Here is a 20,572-nt window from a genome sequence, read left to right as displayed (position 1 = left end):
AATGGCAATGAATAAGTACCTATCAATAATAACCTTAAAATTAAATGGATTAAATGTTCCAGTCAAAAGACATAGGGTAGCAGAATGGATGAAACATAATCCGCACATATGTTGCCTACAAGAGACCGACCTCAGAACAAAACACCTACACAGACTGAAAGTGAAGGGCTGGAAAAAATATTCCAAGCAAGAAGACAGGAAAACAAAGCCTAGGTAGACATACTTATACCTGACAAATAGACTTCAAAACAAAGGCCATACAAAGAGACACAGAAGGACAATTCATAATACTCAAGGAAAGAATCCATCAAAAAGATGAAAACAATATACACATCCATTCACCCAACATAAGAGAACCCAAGTACATAAGGAACATTTCAGAGGACTTCAAGAAAGATGTAGACAGCAACACACTTATAATAGGAGATTTTAATACCCCACTGTCAAAAATGGATAGATCTTCCAAACAAAGAAACAAAGTATCAACGAGGATATTCTGGCATTGAACAATGTCCTAGATCAAATAGAATTAACTGATTTTATATATATATATATAATCAGTTATAGAGATAGATAGATAGATAGATGATAGATAGATAGATATAGAAACTTCCATCCCAAAAAAGAAAAATACACACTATTTTCAAAAGCACATGGAACATTTTCAAAGATAGACCACATGATAGTCTCAAACAAACAAGCCTCAACAAATTCAAGAAAATTGAAATCATATCAAGCATTTTCTCCAACCACAAGGAACTGAAACTAGAAACCAATCCAAAGGAAAAAATTCAAAAACGCTCAAACTCATGGAGATTGAATAGCATGCTATTAAACAATGACTGGGTTAAGAATGAGATTAAGGAAGAAAACAAAAAGTTTCTAGAAATAAATGACAGTGAACTCAAAATAGTCCAAAACTTATGGGACACATCAAAGGCAGTCCTGAGAGGGAACTTCATAACAATACAAGCCTACCTTAAAAAGATAGAAACATTTCAAATAAACAATCTATACCTAAATCTACAAGAACTGGAGGAACAACAACAAAGACAGCCCAGAGCAAGTAGAAGGAAAGAAATAACCAAGATCAGGGCAGAATTAAACAACATGGACTAAAGGAACAATTCTAAGGATCAATAAATCCAGGAACTGGTTCTTTGAAAACATAAACAAAATCAACAAGTCCTTAAGCAGACTCATCAAGAAAAAAAGAGAGAGGACCAAAAAAAACCACAATCAGAAATGAAAGAGGAGAGATTGCAACTGACACCACAGAAATACAAAGGATTGTAAAAAATTACTACAAAGAACTATATGCCAAGAAATTTGAACACCTAGATGAAATGGAAAAATTTCTAGAAAAATATAATCTTCCAAAACTGAATGAAGAAGAAGCAGAAAGCCTGAACAGACCAATAACAGCTGACAAAACTGAAGCAGTAATCAAAAAACTCCCAACAAATAAAAGTCCTGGACCAGATGGTTTCACAGGAGGATTCTACAAAGCATTTCAGGAAGAGCTAACCCTCATCCTTCACAGGCTACTACAAAAAATCCAAGAAGAGGGAAGACTCCCAAACTCTTTTTATGAAGCCAACATCATCCTAATCCCAAAACCAGATAAAGACACCACAAAGAAAGAAAACTATGGGCCAATATCTCTGATGAACATAGACACTAAAATCCTCAACAAAATATTGACAAACTGCATCCAGCAATACATAAAAAAATTATATACCATGATCAAGTGGGATTCATCCCAGGGATGCAGGGATGGTAGAATATTCATGAATCAATAAACATAATACATCACATAAACAAAAGGGAAGAAAAAAATCACATCATCATATCAATAGATGTGGAAAAAGCAATTGATAAGATACAGCACCCATTCATGACAAAAACACTTAGCAAAGTGGGAGTAGAGGGAGCATTCCTCAACATAATAGAGGCCATATATGAGAAACCTGCAGCCAATATCATGCTCAATGGGCAAAAATTAAAAGCTTTCTTACTAAGATCAGGAAGAAGACAAGAATGTCCGCTTTCAATTCAACATAGTACTGGAAGTCCTAGCCACAGCAAACAGACAAGAAGAAATAAAAGGCATCCAAATTGGAAAGGAGGAAGCATAACTGTCATTGTTTGCAGATGACATGATAGTATACATAGAAAATCCTATAGACTCCAGCAAAAAATTACTCGATAAGTGAAGTTGGCAAAACAGCAGGATACAAAGTCAATATTCAGAAATCAAAGGCATTCCTGTACACCAACAATGAAATATCAGAAACAGAAATCAGGAAAATAATTCCATTTGCTATAGCAACATGAAAAACAAAGTACCTAGGAATAAACCTAACTAAGGAGGTAAAAGACCTGTACTCAGAAAACTACGCAGTGCTGAAGAAAGAAATTAAGGAAGACACAAACAAATGGAAGCATGTACCATACTCATGGATTGGAAGAATTAACATCATCAAAATGGCCGTACTACCCAAAGTGATTTATAGATTCAATGCAATCCCTATTAAAATACCAATGACATATTTCACAGATATAGAACAAACATTCCAGAAATTTATATGGAATCATAAATGACCCTGAATAGCTGCAGCAATTCTGAGAAAGAAGAACAAAGCATGAGGGATCACAATACCTGATATCAAACTGTATTACAAGGTCACAGTAATCAAAACAGTCTGGTACTGGCATAAGAATAGACACATAGATCAGTGGAACAGAATACAGAGCCCTGAAGTAAACCCATGTCTCTATGTTAAATTAATATTTTACAAGGGGGCAGGAGCATAAAATGGAATAAAAATAGCCTCATCAGCAAATGGTGTTAGGAGATCTGGACAGCTATGTGCAAAAAAATGAGACTCATTCACCACCTTACACCATACAAAAAAATAAACTCAAGATGAAAAAAGACTTAAATAGAAGTAGTGATACCACAAAAGTCCTAGAGGAGAACATAGGCAGGAAAATCTCAGATGTTCCACACAGCAATATTTTCACCAATATGTCCCCAAGAACAAGGGACATAAAGGAAAGAATAAACAAATGGGACCTCAATAAAATAAAAAGCTTCTGCATGGCTAAAGGAAACAGTATTAAAATAAAAAGAGAACCAACCATATGGGAAAACATATTTGCCAATGATACCTCAGACAAGGGTCTGATCTCCAAAATATATAAAGAATTCACACGACTCCACTCCAGGAAGACAAGCAACCCAATTAAAAAATGGCCAAAGGACTTGAACAGGCACTTCTCCAAGGAGGACATACAGAGGGCCCAGAGATATATGAAAGGTGCTCAGCATCACTAGCTATCAGAGACATGCAAATTAAAACCACATTGAGATGCCACTATACACCAATCAGCAAGGCCATCATAAACAAAGCAACAAATAAGAAGTGCTGGGGAGGTTGTGGAGAAAAGGGAACACTAGTGCATTGTTAGTGGGAATGTAATCTGGTGCAGCCTCTGTGAAAAACAGTATGGAATTTGCTCAGAAAACTAAAAGTGGAACTGCCTTTTGACCCAGCAATTCCATTGCTGGGGTTATACCCTAAGAATCCTGAAACACTAATTCAAAAGAACCTATGTACCCCAATGTTCACAGCAGCACAATTTACAATAGCCAAGTGCTGGAAGCAGCTTAGGTACCCATTAGTAAATGAGGGGATCAATAAACCACGGTACATTTACACAATGGAATACTACATAGCAGGAAAAAATGAGCTCCTATTTTTGAAAATATGGATGGAACTGGAGAGTATTATGCTAAGTGAAGTAAGTCAGGCAGTGAAAGACAAATACCATATGATCTCACCTATAAGTGGAACCTACTTTACAAAACAAACAAACAAGCAAAATATAACCAGAGTCATTGAAATTAACAACAAACTCACAGTAACCAGTGGGGATAGGAGAGGGAAATAATGTGAGAAAGGGTCATAAATGAACATGTATAAAGGACCCATGGACAAAGCCAAAGGGAGGTGGGGTTGAGGGTGGGAGTTGGGGGTGAGTATGGAGGGGAAATTGGTGGTGGGAAAATGGAGACAACTGTATTGAAACATCAATAAAAAATTTTTTTTAATGTAAAATAAACAAGTCATGGATAAGTTATTCTGTGCCGAGAAAAATCTCATTTTTTCTTTTGTTTTCCTCATGCTTCCCCTGGGGAAATGAAAATGCTAAAGGCTAATAGTGGCAAGACAGTGGAAAATTTTAAGGGATCTAAATTTAAAACAAATCCAGTAATTAGCTTTAGTGAATTGGATCTCATGGAATATCTAAACTCTATCTGCCTCCAATGAAAGAATAGTCTTTCCCTTTAGCAGGCAGAACTGTCTTCTTTCATGTGCATTAGGTGAGACTCTATGGAAGAAGGTTCCTGTACTCTGATGGACCTGTCTAACCTCTTCACATTTGGAAATCCAGAAAAAATGTAGTTAATGTTTTGAATTCCACACTGTTTACCAATATACATTTTACAAAATGTGTAAACCTTTCTGGGCTTGGGGCAGTCTGTTATTGGGCTTCAGTCGAAAACAGTCTTATCAGGGAGGAAGTTTGAATTGTTGAGATGCATCTTAGAACCACAAGGAGTGACAAGGCAGGACAAAGAATGGCCTCTGAGTGAACTCATAAAGATTTACTAATTATATGCTGATAAGCAAAAGGGAAGCTGGATTTTGTAGCAGAGCTATTAAGAGATTGAGACAAGTGACCAACAGCCATTATGGGACCTTTTATTTTGAAGAACTTGAAACTTGCTACTTACCATTTCTAATTTTGTAAGGTCTAGCTATGTCCCTCCAGAGCAGAATAACCTCAATCCAGAACACTTTCAGCATTATCATCATGATATTGATTAGCATTAACAATATGCCAAATCCTGTAAGTATGTAGTAGGTGCTTTGATGATCAACTATTCAAAGATAGAGGGAAGACAGAAAACGATCATCATTATTATGAAAACAAAGTAAAATAAACAAATACATGGATGTTGGCCTCCACTGGGGGTACAAGGGATTAATGCACAGATGTTGACTTGGAACTGTCATGCTGCTCTAAGAATCAGTCAATGAACAGTTACTGAGCCCATATTATGTGTAAGGCACCAGGCTAGGCATTGTAGGGAATTCTCAGAGTGTACAAGACACAGAGACACATGTCAACCTAACTGAGATAGGAAATAAAGTCATGATTTTGACTGTCAAAGGTTTTGAGAAAGAATGCTCACTCCATGCTGGACTGGGCAATGAGGGCTTCCTGCAGGAGGATGTCTCTGAAGAACAGGTAAGATTCACATTGCTGCAAAAAAGAAAATGGATTACTTCTGGAAAGAGAAAATGCTGTCAACCCAAGGGCAAAGATGGCAGTGCATTTTCTGAGTAACTGGAGTGATCCAATTTGGGGAATTAATGGAAGATACAATAACAAAAGTAGGTTAGGACTAGGTTTTGGCCAGAATTGAGGCTGCAGCTAAAGTAGTTAGCCTTTATTCTGAAGGTCATAAAAGCTATTGAAGACTGTTGAGTGAGGTGTTAACAATGAACTTGGTTTTAAAGTAAAATTAATCTGATGGCAGTGGAAGGTTTGTTTCTGTGGAAACAGACTTGGAGTAGAATGGGTGGGAAGTTTCTGCAGTGCTTGGAGCGAGAGCTGAAGGGAGCACAAACCCATCTAATAATGAGAAAGGAATGGACAAGCCCAATATTGGGGGCACTAAGGAGAAAGAATTAACAAGTCTTGGGGACTTGTTGAATCTGGAGTTGGTGACCTGGGGAAGTTGAGAAGAAACAGGAGCCATTTAAGCCTCTAAAGCTATCTGACGGAGAAGTCAAATTGCCAGATTCCAGTCCCACACATACACCTTCCTTCTCTATGGTGAACATTCTTTAGCCATCACTGAAATTTATCCTGTGCTCATTCCTTCACAAAGTACATATGCAAGATATTCCCCATCTTCAAGAACTTGTAACAGGTACGTATTGCAATACAAATTGAACATAAGAACTGAGTTCATTAATAGTATTTTTGGCTGTTTTAAGTTTACTTGGTTCTTTAGAACTCCTACCATATTTTACAAATAGTTCTGCTTAATGATGCACATGAGAAGAATCTCAAATGAGAATTGGTTATATTGTTGTCTTTTGATTTTGATCTCAAATCTCAAAACATGAGCTCCCAGGTTTCAGGTAGAAAAGTACTGGAGATGTTAAAAATTTCTCCAATTGATCTTCAGCTTCCTGAGTATGCAGCACTATGAGATCAAGAATGGCCAAGGTGATGCAATTCAAAGCTGGAAGGTGCGGGGGGAGGGGGCCGTGGCAGATTGACAGAGAGATTACTGTCTGCACTGTCATCAGTTTAAATGCTAAATACTCCCTAAGAACATTATTTCAACAGGATTCCTCCTCAGCTCACTTTTTCAAAAACTCCTATCTGGATGCATCCTGGAAATCTACACTTCTTGTGGAGATTGTTGTGAAGTAACTATGGACGTGGCTGGTTATTTTCAAATGAAGGAAAGAAGTTAATCCAAGACATTGAAGGAAGTTGAAATTCAATATCTTCGTAAATGTTAATGGCTTTATACATGTATAAATAATTTTTTACATGATGACTGAACACTAAATACTTTCTGAAAGTGCTTATAAACAGGAAAACACTGCCTCTGTTTGAATCTTGCCTTTATAACTGTAATATTTGGCAACTTGTTCAACCTCTCTTTGCCCTAAATTCCTCCTCCTTAAAGTTAGATGATAGTAACAGTCTCTTTCTCATGGAGTATTGATTTTTTTAAAAAATAAGAAATTCAATGGAAAATAATTAGGTCCTGGTACATAGGAAACAATAAATAAATGTGTAATATCATTATGAGTATCAAATACTTATTGAATAATATTTAGTAATATGGAGATATAGGCTTTTTAAGTTTTTGTTTCTAAAATTAAAGACAATGCTATAATTTCTTTTATTCTATGATTAGAAATAAAGGAATTCATTGTGACAATACAACAGTAGCAAAAATTTGTTTAATTTACACAGCTGTTGAAACACTACTGTAACTATGTTGATCTGAAGAAAAACAAGTGAAAAATACCAAATATAAATAAACTAGAATGAACAAAATCACTGACTACATCTAACATGAAAACAGTTCCAATCCATAGCTAACCAGAGAACATTTCTAACATGAAAATGTTAGCAGTGCATAGGAATCAGATTTTCTCACTGGAATGGGCAGAAATTAAACATTTCATCCTTCCATTCACTTTGCCAGTCTCACTAACAAAATATGTGTGTTTTATGACAAAAATTATAATAGGAACCATGTTAATAATGTGTTATTATAAAAAGTAACAAAAGAACATGTCCACAGTTTGCTGTTGGTGTGTTCTCTTTAACATACAATGAGACAGAGAGGTCTAATGAAATGAGAAAGCAAAAGGATAACCAAGGAAGCAGATGGATGTTAAAGAGGAACCAGCAAGAGGATTGGGAGGGGAGAACAAGAGAAGGAGGAGGAGGAAGAGAAGGAGGGCAGGAGAGGGGAGAAGTAGAAGAAAGAAGTAAAGCAAGAGTGAGGCAAACAGACAAACAGAAACAGTCTGAGGAGACCTTACTGCAGAATGCCAGTGTTCTCAAGAGGAGAAGCAGATTTTATTTGTTGGTCCACTTCCTTTGTTTTGATGTATCCTCCTGGAACCACAATGCAACATCTCATTCTCTAAGAAAATGATTTTGGCTTACAGCTCATACAAGGAACTCAGGTGACCAAAGTCTCAGAAACACTCCTTACTTGGCTTTTTCCTCCTTAGTCTTATGGTGTGCCTTCTGGAGCCATGAAAATTCCTGGCCAGACAGTCATACTTCAGCAATAAATCCTCTTCTCTTACACCAGCTATTCTTAAAATGGTACTTCGACAAGTCAGCTCATTGCTAGAACTAAGATGGCAACTGGTTACTTTCAGTGCTTACTCAGCAGTTGCAATTGTGTGGGAGGTGTTTTAATTTCAGTGTGAAAATACCTTTGATTTTGCTCTTGCTCCTCTCGAATTCTTGCTTCACCAAAGTTCCCAATTGTGCTTCCATTAACCTGCCACATGACGGCAGATGTAAGCTGAGAGCCTTTCCCAAAGCAAGCAGAGCAAATAATATTTGCTGTTTTTCCTGGATGAGAAGTAAAGAAATTCACCAATAAAATTAAGTTCTTCAAATAGTATTTAATTTAATGCAAAATAATTGTTGATTACCTAGTGTGTGCTAGGAATTGATTATTGTTTCCCTTCCCCATTTTTAGCACCTTCACCTTTGTATGCCTTTTTCTTGCCTCCTCCCCTCCCCCATTATCTTTATTTCACTCACAATTACATTTGAAGCTCAGTTCCTCTCTCCATTCTCACTGGAAGAGGAAACCAAAGAGACAAATGACTCATGCTTCACCAATCCCACATTAAAATGTGGTATTTCCCTTTATTATAAATTAGAATTTCTTTTTAACTGCTCTCCTTCACACATTTCTCCTCCTTTTGAATACTCTTCATCTCTTTCTAACAGGTAAAACTGTTTTCCCTGACCAGGCTACCATCCCAGTACTTAATTGTCCAGCAAGAGCCCTCCTTCTCTCTTCCCATTCCTCTACCTTGAGACTTGCTTCTTTCCAACCCAAAGTACGGGGCTGCTTTCCTGCAGCTGGAAGCACAGGTATGTGCATTGAGCCACCCCCTTGTGAGCCCTGAGCTCCCCAGTCTACAATTGGATGTCTGAAGTGGGATAAGGAGCTCAGCATCTCTCCAAAGGGGACAAGGGTATAAACATTAACAATTCGAACACAAGATATTCTCACGTACTGGTAGAAAGATTGACAAGTGACGTGGAAACATAGGAGAAGAAATTATTGTAGGGAACAGGACTGCCACACTGCACAGGTATATATGGTGGACTTCAATAAAGAAGAGGCTCTGATCATACTCTCGAGCAGTGAAGGAGGGTGGCATGGAGGGATTTCACAGAGGAGGTGATATTTGCACTGAGTGTTGAGGGAAGGGAAGGGGGAACAACTTCGGCAAAAGCAGGCAAGAATGTGGAAATGCCATGAGATGGTCAGTGTGATGGCAACATGGAGCATGTGGGTTAACAGTTGCACATTGGCCAAATTGCAGGTGAAGACCAGGTCATGAGAGTACGTTCCACATGCTAAATCTTTGAATTGTATCCCACCTTTAGTGAGGAACCAGGAAAGGAAGAGGTGGATAGAGTCAGAAAGTCTGGATTCTCATCCTTCTGTCACTGATTATTTACAACCTTGGGCATCTCATCCATCCTGTCTGAGCCTAAGTATCCACAAGCTTAAAGTGGGAACAATTTCTACCTCCTGGATAGAAGTGACAATAGCACATGAGTTACAAAGTGCAATACAAGTGTAAATGCTGTGTATTGCTGTGACCACATATTCCTGAAATGTGCAAGTACCCAAGGCAAGTGTTTCTACCCTTGACATCTCATTGAACTCTCAAGATCCACTATCATTGCCTGACCTCTACTTGGGGAATTCAGACCAGAGGTCAGAGGGAAGTATTTTCCAGGCAACATTAACAGCATTCTTAAAGTTTTCTTACCGATTTCCACATCCTTTGTTTCATTTTGTGGTGGTGCTATAATTACTGGAAACAAAGAAAAGCTTTTCTCCTCTTAAATAAAAAACAAATGGAGAATATAAATATCAGAACAGCATTTGGATGAGCATCAATGTAAAACTTATTTTCATATTTCTATCCTATTTCATAACAATGTTTCTCAAATTTTCTGACAATGACAATGACAACACACCAGTTCTAAACCAGTGAGTTATAGTAGAGATTAAACAGACTTTTTTCTATTTACAGAATCTTTGCCGAGAAATAGGAAGTTAATCTTGCTCTTCAAAGAGTTGTCTGACAGTCAAAAAAGTTGTTAGTATTCAGATCACAGTATCTTTGAAAAATTAGGTCAAAAAAGAAAGAATACAAGCTTTTGGATAGACTGCACAACCTCCCTCTAAAATTTCTTAAATTTTGATAGTGATCATAGTAGAGAATGTGACAAAAAAATGAAGAAGGAGGAACTATTGGCAGGAGGATGAAATATAGGAAAATCAACAAGAAGAGCCCTACTCCTTCCACCTTATCTTTTAGCAAATATTGTATTTTGTTAAATTCAGTAGCTTACCATGAACTGTGAATGATCTGGTTGCTGTCACATTGTAACTGGCTCCATTTTCATTGTGCATAAATCTGCATGTATAATCACCTGTGTCCTTGCTAGTTGCATTGTCAATAAGCAAATATGTCTCATGTGTGTAGTACCTTGATCCTTGAAGAGCTTTACAATTCTGAAATTTAAAAAATGCCATGCCACTTTCAGTAATTCTTTACTTCCATCTATTTTGTGTAATTTTCATTTATTTTCTCCAAATTTCTTCTACCTTAAACCACTCGACAGGTGTTGTCCAATTGTAGAGGTCAATGGTAGGACAAAATATTTTAGAATTTTTTTCTGATCCAGAGGTGGTTGAATATATCATGTCATCTGGAATATTGCAATCTGGTTGTTTTTTATATATAGTGACATTCACATATCCAGTCTTAATGAAGGTGGGACTATTAAAAAGTCAAACAATTTTTTGAAAGTTACTTAGCATTATGCAATAACTTTATCCAAATCTAGCTTTTACTAATTATTGTTTTTCTCTGTAAAATGATAGTGGTTTTGTCTCATTTAAAAATGATCATTAAAATCTAGGGTTTTAAATACTTTTGTTACACTTGAGATAAAACATAACCCTTACAACAGCCCTAAAAAAGACTCCCTCACCATTTCTTCATACACTCTATCTGCTGTAATGCCAATAACCCAATATAATAAAGATAATTAGTATTTATAGAGAATTCACTATGTACCATTCATGATATTAACAATACCTCATTTATTCCCACAATGATTTGAACTGAGTTATATTAATATATGAAGTTTACAGATGAGGAAATTGAGGGACACAGAAGTAGCTTGCAGGCATCACACAGCTAACTAGTGACAGCATGAATTTCAAACTGAAACTTGTCTGACCTAAGAACATAGGCACCTAATTATACACATCTTGCCTTTTTATGTAGTTCATCTGACATTTTCTATGTACCAAACACAGGTACAAAATCAAAACATTTAACAGTTTTTATGTAGAGTAATTTATAGGCATGCAATCTCACACAACCTTCTTTAGCTGACTTCTCAGATGTAAGGCACTGGTAATTACTCTTTTGCACCAACCATAGGCCTCCTTGATGCCCAGGGCATAGGTTACTGTTCTTTGTGCCGCTTAATTCTCACTTCCAGCCAAAACTGGGTGACTGGTCTCAGTTTTCTTGGTCACTAGGAAAACTAGGTCTCTTCTAACTGGGCTACAAATGAATCCCTGCAGTTATCCATTCAAATAGTTAGTTCATAATCACCTACACCCCAACCTGATGGTGTCCCTAGAAGTACTCTTTTGTTCAAATCACTTCGTAAATTCAATGGTACCAGAGAAGTCTAAGAAAGGGAAGGAAAGTGAGGGTAGCTCAGATGATCACCTCTTACAGAAAAGAGAGAAAGTCTAAAGATTATGGTAGCAAATACTACCTTTGAATAATGCAAGTATAAATTCCAGAATCCTCAACTTTGGCTGGGAGAAGCTTAAGACGTTCCCTTGAGGCAAATACACGACTTTCTTTCTGAGTGGTAACACTTTTGTTGGCTTTTGAGTAATACCATACTACAGGGTATCGAGATCTTTCTTGTCTAGGACACCTCACAATTAAAGCCTCATTTTCCAGGCCCCAGGATGACTTGTCTGCAAATAAAAAAAAATACATGAATATGACCCTGAAATGATCATATAAAGATTACAGTTCCTATATTCTAGGATATTCCTCTCTAGGATTAAATTGAGAAATGGGCAATACTTTGTGATATTTCAACTGAAAAGAATAAGTAAATGATTAAGATCTTGTATGAAATGTTCTAATGGGTACCGCAGATTAGTGAACTAATTTGGATCCAGATCCCCCAAACTGCTCCAAGTGGAAAAGCAGCCATGTCTAACTATACAAAGTATGTTGTCAATCAACAACTCCTTACAATGCCTCTTATGTGCAGTCACCCTGTTAAATTTTGAAATATTTGAATATATAAAACTAAAATTAGGATATATTTATCAGGGATTTATTTTCTTAGATTTGTGATGGAGAATGACTGTAGAGCATAAGTGATTTTTCCAGGTTACAGTTCAACTGGAACAACTGAAAACAAACTGTTTAAAACCAAATACATGTTTTTGAAATTACTTAATTTAAAAAAATTTAAATTATAGTTGAGAAGCAATACTTACTAAATGTAGCAACTGTGAAATGTATAAGAACTGTTAGAATTGCCAAGACCCAGAGTTTCATTCTCAGTTTTTGGGTCTAAAGCAAGTGTTGGCAACTGATTGTTGATATTATTCAAGTCGGCTCTGTGACATATGACAGTGAAGGTCTCTCCAAAGAGGTTGATGGCGCTATTTAAGATTTATCATTGGAAAGGTCTGTCAGTGTCTCTACTGAAAAATAAAACATGCAGAATCATAAGCAAGATGTTTATAACCATGAATTTGACTTGCTTAATAACACTCAGGAGAATTAATCATTCAACGGTTGCTTATTGTGCATAATATTTATAACAGCAGGTTTCAGATCCTGTGTGAGGCATCAGACGGCCTGGTCCAGGCCTCAGGAAAATTCATTGCGTCACCCTGGGCAAAGGATATGTTTTTTTATTCTTCTTTGCCACACTCCAACAACTAGGAGTACTCATCTCTCAGCTCCTTCCCTCCATCCACCTTTGAGCCTCATCCAATTCTTCCTTTCAAAAACTAGAAGAAACTGGTACATATTCAAGAACTAACTAGAATTAACAAAGACTTCATGCCTCCAGAACCAAACTTCTGATCTCCTGCAAATCTCCATCCCTTGCCCCCCAAGAAAGCAGCTTCTCCCAGTCTTTCTTATCTGAATGGTGACAATGCCATCCTTCCAGCTGGTCAAGTCAAAACTCTCCATACACAGTTGACTCCTCTTCCTCAGATATCTGACATGCAAAATCCTATGGGTTTCACCTTTAAAATACATCCTACCTACAACTTCTTCTCTCCAACTGCATTGCCACCTTTTTTGCCTGAGTCACCATCATCTCTCTCCTGGATTTTAATAATTTTTTCACTGCTTCTACTGCTGCTTCTCTTCAGACTCTTCTGAATACAGAGGGTCTAGATATGCTGTTAAAATCCAGGTCATATCATATAAGCCCCCAATGTCCTTCCATCTCACCCAAAAGAAATGCCAACACCCTATACAGTATCTATGAGGCCCTTGAAAGCTGAGGCCAGCCATCACCTCTCTGACTCCTCCTCCACAATCCTGAGTTCTCCTTGCCAATCATTAGATGCACCAGACCCAGTCCTTCTTTGCTTTTGCTCTTTCTTCTGTTTGCATGGCTTCTTCCAGGTAGCCACAGGGTGACCCCTTTCACCTCCTCAAAGTGACTGCTCCGATTACATAATTGTCTTTACTGTTTTTGCTTCTGATATTTTTTATTGAGGTGAAAAATTTACATAACATAAAAATAACTATTTTAAACTGACAATTCAGTGGCATTTAGTACATTCATGATGTTGTGCAATTACCACCTCTATCTAGTTCCAAAACATTTTCATCACCCCAAATAAAACCCCATACCAATTAGTAGTCACTTCCCCATTTCTTCTTTCCCCTGTACCCTAACAACCACAATCTGCTTTGTGTCTCTATGGATTTACCTTTTTTGAAAATCCCATATATATGGACTCACATAATAGGTGCCTTTTGCATCTGATTTACTTCATTTATTAACATAGTGTTTTCTTTTTTAAAAACATATTTATCGATTATGCTATTACAGTTGTCCCATCCCCCCCTTCACTCCATCCTGCCCACCCCCTCCCTCCCACATTCCCCTCCTATAGTTCATGTCCATGGGTCATACATACAAGTTCTTTGGCTTTTACATTTCTATACTATTCTTACTCTCCCCCTGTCTATTTTCTAACTACCACTTATGCTACTTATTCTCCCCCCTCTCTCCACCTCCCACTCCCCTGTTGATAACCCTCCATGTGATCTCCATTTCTGTGGTTCTGTTCCTCTTCTAGTTGTTTGCTTAGTTTGCTTTTGTTTTTGTTTTAGGTGTGGTTGTTAATAACTGTGAGTTTGCTGTCATTTTACTGTTCCTATTTTTTATCTTCTTTTTCTTAGATAAATTCCTTTCACATTTCATATAATAAGGGCTTGGTGATGATGAATTCCTTTAACTTGACCTTGTCTGGGAAGCACTGTTATCTGCCCTTCCATTCTAAATGATAGCTTTGCTGGATAGAGTAATCTTGGATATAGGTCCTTGCCTTTCATGACTTCAAATACTTCTTTCCAGCCCCTTCTTGCCTGTAAGGTCTCTGTTGAGAAATCAGCAGACAGTCTTATGGGAGCTCCTTTGTAGGTAACTGTGTCCTTTTCTCTTGCTGCTTGTAAGATTCTCTCCTTCTGTGTAATCCTGGGTAATGTAATGATGATGTGCCTTGGTGTGTTCCTCCTTGGGTCCAGCTTCTTTGGGACTCTCTGAGCTTCCTGGACTTCCTGGAAGCCTATTTCCTTTGCCAGATTAGGGAAGTTCTCCTTCATTATTTGTTCAAATAAGTTTTCAATTTCGAGCTTGTCAGGATGGCTGAGTGGTCAAATAAGTTTTCAATTTTTTGTTCTTCTTCTTCTCCTTCTGGTACCCCTATAATTCGGATGTTGGAATGTTTAAAGATGTCCTGGAGGTTCCTAAGCCTCTCCTCATTTTTTTGAATTCTTGTTTCTTCATTCTTTTCTGGTTGGATGTTTCTTTCTTCCTTCTGGTGCACACCATTGATTTGAGTCCCAGTTTCCTTCCCATCAGTATTGGTTCCCTGTACATTTTCCTTTGTTTCTCTTAGCATAGCCTTCATTTTTTCATCTAATTTGCGACCAAATTCAACCAGTTCTGTGAGCTTCCTCATTACCAGTGTTTTGAACTGTGCATCTGATAGGTTGGCTATCTCTTCGTTGCTTAGTTGTATTTGTTCTGGAGCTTTGATCTCTTCTTTCATTTGAATCTTTTTTTTTTTTTTTTGTCTTGGCACACCTGTTACATAAAGGTGCAGAGCCTTAAGTGGTCACCAGGCGTGGTAATGCTGGTCGCTGAGCTGTGACGCTATACATGGGGGAGGGGCCGAGAGGGAGCAATGGTGCTCACTCCACTCTCTGCCCATTTTCAGTCACTCCCTTCGCTACCCACAAATAAATTGGGACCCTCTGGTGCTGATTCTCAAGTGTGTGGGCTTGTGCACGCTCTAGGCCCCTGTGGGTCTCTGCACCAAACTCTCCCGTGAGTCTGGGAGTCTCTCCCACTGCCGCCTCAACCCCCACAGGTGTTTTCAATCAGAGGTTTGAGGCTTTATTTCCCCACACTGGAGCCCTGGGTTGCTTGGTCTGCTTTGTTCCCCTGCTGTTTCTCCTGGTTTATCTATGCACAAATGTGGGGCTGCTGGGGCTACCAGCCACCACCTTGTGGGGTCTGCTAGTTACAGCCTGGCCTGCCCCGCTCCACAATCCGCCACCTGACTGGGTCCGCCAGCCACCACCTTGCTGCGAGTTCTCTTCACCCCTGCTGCTGGTCTCTGCCCCTCCTACTGGTCTGCATGAATGTTTCTTCTTTATCTCCTTGGTTGTGGGACTTCTATACAGTTTGATTTTCTGTCAGTTCTGGTTGTTTTTTGTTTTTAAATTGTTGTTGTCCTTCTTTTGGTTATAGGAGGAGGCACAGTGTGTCTACCTATACCTCCATCTTGGCCGGAAAACTAACATAGTGTTTTCAAGGTTTTCCCATGTTGAAACATGTATCAGTACTTTACTACTTTGATGGTTGAGTGACATTATGGTATATGTATATACTAATTTGTTTACTTATTCATCCATTAATGGACATTTGGGTTGCTTATACCTTTGACTATTGTGAATAGTTCTGCTATAGATGTTGGCATACAAGTATTTGTTTGAGTGTCTTACCAATACATTTTATATTGTAATGTCCCCTCCCACATTCCATCTCTTCTTGCCTTGCTCTGTTTTTTCTAGAGCACTCATAACCTCCTAACATTCTACTTATGCCATTTGCTTATTGTTTATATTCTGTTTTCCCTAAGTATGAGCTCCAAAAGAAAAGATATTTTAGTCAGTTTATCCAGTGATATAACACATATGCCTAAAACAGTGGCTACACCAAGTAGTTGCTCAAAAAGGTTTGTTGAATGAACCATTACAACTGATTAGGTGTTAGAGTTATTGGCCTGAAAAAAAAAGGTTTTATATATGGACCTGAAGAGATGCCATGTATCTTCTACCATGCTTTTACATCTCTCTCTTAAAACCCTGTCTCTTCTGTTCTACCTTATGGTAAGATGAGGCCTAAGTCACCATTGAAAGGCCCCATGGAAAATTTGGGGGCCAAGAAAGTGAGCATCAAGTAGATCAGAATGAGTGCTATGGACTGAGGACAGACGGGAGGGAGAAAAAGGAGTGATGGCCACAAAAAAACCAGCCATCAGTCTTAAGTGTTTGCATATGTGAAATGACTAAATTATAACTAAAACCCCTTTGAGACTAATTTTTTGTGACCCAGATAATCTCTCCCATACAAATTCCATAGCATCTATTGCTGTGGTCTGCATTTGACACCTTGCATTTAGTTCCTGCACATCTTAATTAGTCTTGATCAGTTCAGTCTTTATTTTTCCAGTATTAGAATCATCATCTATAATTTCTGTGAGAATTATAAAAGTTACATGGAAAATCAATGTACTTAGAATAGCTTAAAAATAAGAACAAAATTGGAGAACTTACAAAACATGACTTTAAGACTTAACATAAAATTACAATATTGAAACTAAGGTTGTATTGACATAAAGATCAACATATAAATCAAAGGATCAGAAGTATAGAAATAGGCTCAAACATAGGCAATAAATTGCTTTTTTTATAATTGTATCGATGTAAGTCTATGGGGAAAACAAAGTGTTTTCAACACATGATGATGGAAAAACTGGCTATATATATGAAAAAATATCTTTATCTCATTATATACAAAAAAGTAAAATCAAAATGGATTATATATATAGTAACTTACATAGTAGAAAATCTTTATAACTTGAAGTAGGACAAATATTTCTTAGACTGGATACAAAGTCACTAATCATAAAAGGAAAAGAAATAACTTGGACTTCATCAAAATTAAGAACTTCTGGTCCTCAAAAAATATAATTGAAATTTGAATAGGCCAAGACACAGACTCAGACAAAATTCTTCAAATTCATACATCTGATGAAAGCTATGTATCTATAATTAATAAATAACTCTTAACATAATATCACAAAGACGAAATTGCTTAATTAAATAATGAAATAAACTTAAACTGAGATTTCACAAACAAAAATATATCAATAGCCAAGCAATACATGAAAAAGATGCTCAAATATATTAGTCACTAAAGAAATGCAAATAATTAAAATCACAGTGTGATTCTACTTCATGACTAAAATTATAAAGACTTACAATACCAGGTGTTGATGAGGATGTGAAACAACTAGAACTCCCTATGTTACAGGTGGGAGTGTAAAATGATAAACAACTTAGGAAAATAGTTGGCAGTTTCTGATAAATACTTACTATGTGGCCCAGGAATTCTTCTCCTAAGGATTTACCCAAAAGAAATAAAACCATACGCTCACAAAAACACTTGTACACAAATGTTCACAGAAGCTTGATGACCATTACCACATAAATGGATAAACTAATTTATATTCATACTATGAAATGCTAATCATCAATAAAAAAGGAAACACTGGTTCATGAAACATGGATGAATTTCAGAAACATTATGCTGAGTGATCACTTGGGACAGATGATTAAGTGGGTCAATTAACTGAAGAGAAAGATAAGATAAATTTATGGGATGATATTTTAATTGAAAAGATGGTTTCATAAGGTATATATTTGTCAAACTGTATTGAATTGTATACTTAAAATGTGTTCATTATATTCATGTACATTTAGATAAGCAAAATAAAAAGTTATAGAACATCTATTCTGTCACTTAACAATTCCACTTCTAGGATTTATCTGATAGAATTAAAAGCACATGTCCACAAAACATGTATAAAGAATGTTCATAAATGCTATATTCATAGTTCTAAAAACAGAAAACAATCCAAATGTCTATCAACAGGAGAATGCATTAAGACATGTCATTGAAAACTGCTCAGCAATAAAAAGAAAGGAATTGTTGATATAACATGAAAACTTCTCAAAAATATCATGTGCAATATGTTTTGGCATGTTGCAAATAAAACCTTAATAAAGCCCTGCCTCTCCTCTCCAAAAAGTTATGCTCAGAAAAAGAAACAAAACACAGAAGAGTACATAACTGCATATTACACTTACACAAGTCCAGTGACAGGATAATGCAATTATCATGCTGGAAAAATCACATGTGTAGCTGAGATTGTGGGAATTTGATTGGAAGCGAGTAGAGAGAAACTTTCTTAGAAGAAGAAATATTTTCTATGTTGATTGGGATGGTGATTACATGAGTGATAGAATCATCAAATCTCATTCAAGAGACCCAGATTCATTTACGAGATAACATGAGAAATCTCCACTAGAGGCCTTGTCAATATTTTATCATCAAACTTTCCATAACAAATAATCTAGAAGACACTGTCAGTTATTTTTGTAAATGATTCTGAGAATAAGTTGTCCAGTACAAGTTGTTCAGTCTGTTTTTTCAAAAAAAATTTTTGATAATTGTCCCTCTGAATTGATTTCAGTTGTTGCCTCTGAGACCAAAAGCAATCAGCCAGCCTTTTGTAGTTTTTTCTGAGAGCAAATATGACACCTGAAATACTTGAAAGAAGCAACACAACATAGGCATTGGCCATGTATAAGGACACCAGCCACTGCCAGAGAGCCGGGCCTGATCCTGCAGTTTCTGCATTGTGAAGAAGTCCAAAGGAAAGGCAGTGGAGGATATTGGGAGCTCCTGAGGTAGGGGCTATTGACTCATCAGTAAGAAAATATTTTAGGGTTTTGATAACCAGTATCATTGTACATATCAATTCTGCATCAACTGGCCATATAAGAGCCAAATGCTGAACCCAAACATCCAATGAGGACTTTTTTCTTAGGTGTCCATCAATGTTTTAGATCCTGGGGATACACCAATGTACCAAACAGAACAACAAAGACAAAAACACCTCTAATGTGCAATTTATAGCTTAGTGGAAAAGAAGGATATTAAAACACAAATAAATTTAAAATATTTATAAAATATTTAGATGATGATATAATTAGAGATGCAAAGAAAACAGAAAAAGGAAGAAAGCAGAGTTGGAGAGGTACACTTTTATGTAGGTGACCTGGGACAGCTTATTAGAAAGGTAGTATTTAATAATCAGCCAAAGCACAGCCCAGGCAGAATGGGAAGACAGTATGGAGGCCCTAAAGCAGAAGCATTCCTGGTGTGTTTAAAGAGCAGCAGGGTGTCACGTGGCTTCAGTGAAATGAGAAATAGCGGAGAACAAAAAGCAGGTCGGAGACATTTGGTGACCAAATCATGCATGGCTTCATGAGTCATATTAAGCACTTTGCCATTTTTTCTGTGAGATGGAAAACACTAGAGGGGTTCAAGCCAATGAATGGCATGGCCTGATGTAGGTTTAAGCAAGAACACTCTGCGTGTTGAAAATATTTTTCAGGAGGACAACAGATAAAGAAGGAAAACAAGTTAGGATGCTATGCGTTCATCCAGGTGAAAGAGATGGTGACTTGGACAAGGGTATGGAAGTGCAGGTGGTGAGACAGGCTGGACTTTAGATATAATTTAAGGTATTGCTGATAGGATTTCTTGATGAATAAGACATAGGGTATGAGAGACAGAGCAATCAAAGAGCAATCAAAGACTCCAAAGTTTTGGCCTGAGAAACTGGGCAAAGGGGATTGTTATTTACTGAGATGGGGATATTAGAGGTGGAACAGTTTTTGGAGTAAGATTAGATCATTTTGGACATATTCAGCTTGATATGTCTGTTAGACATACAACAGGAGATGTCAAGTCATCAGTGGGATATTTACTTCTGAAGTTCAGGAGACATACATAGTAAGACAGAGGAAATTAAACCCCCAGAACTAGATGAAATCTTCAAGAGTGAAAAGATACACCACAAGAGTACAAAAGAGAACTTCTTGTTTTCCCTACAAAACTTCCCTGGGGAGAGGTATTCATCTTTTCCTAAAAGATAAATTTGTATCTGTCTATATAAAACACTACAGAAATGTTAAGAATTTAGCATGAGTTAAAATAAGTTCTTAACTTACAATCT

At 37.1% G+C, this 20,572-nt stretch overlaps 1 protein-coding gene across 4 annotated transcripts in view; it reads right to left on the bottom strand.

Annotated features, from left to right (window-relative positions):
* IL1RL1 (interleukin 1 receptor like 1) overlaps positions 1 to 20,572 on the bottom strand; it is a 70,502-nt gene that overhangs the window by 11,233 nt on the left and 38,697 nt on the right. For 2 of the 4 annotated variants that reach the window (XM_071221509.1, XM_045204793.2), the window contains exons 2-9: positions 12,437 to 12,646; positions 11,689 to 11,899; positions 10,496 to 10,670; positions 10,240 to 10,402; positions 9,651 to 9,722; positions 8,061 to 8,202; positions 7,832 to 7,977; positions 4,805 to 4,951 (exon numbers count right to left, since the gene is read on the bottom strand). In XM_071221509.1, the coding sequence (XP_071077610.1) occupies positions 4,805 to 4,951; positions 7,832 to 7,977; positions 8,061 to 8,202; positions 9,651 to 9,722; positions 10,240 to 10,402; positions 10,496 to 10,670; positions 11,689 to 11,899; positions 12,437 to 12,497 (1,117 nt within the window). In that variant the 5' untranslated portion in view covers positions 12,498 to 12,646. Of the gene's footprint in view, positions 1 to 4,804; positions 4,952 to 7,814; positions 7,978 to 8,060; positions 8,203 to 9,650; positions 9,723 to 10,239; positions 10,403 to 10,495; positions 10,671 to 11,688; positions 11,900 to 12,436; positions 12,647 to 17,322; positions 17,339 to 20,572 lie in introns of those variants that run through there. The other 2 variants (XM_045204794.2, XM_053925836.1) reach the window with 2 other exon arrangements.

This window comes from Desmodus rotundus, chromosome 5, assembly GCF_022682495.2.
Source record: "Desmodus rotundus isolate HL8 chromosome 5, HLdesRot8A.1, whole genome shotgun sequence".
NCBI classification, from domain to species: Eukaryota; Metazoa; Chordata; class Mammalia; order Chiroptera; family Phyllostomidae; genus Desmodus; species Desmodus rotundus.
This window is presented reverse-complemented; position numbering and strand designations above follow the sequence as displayed.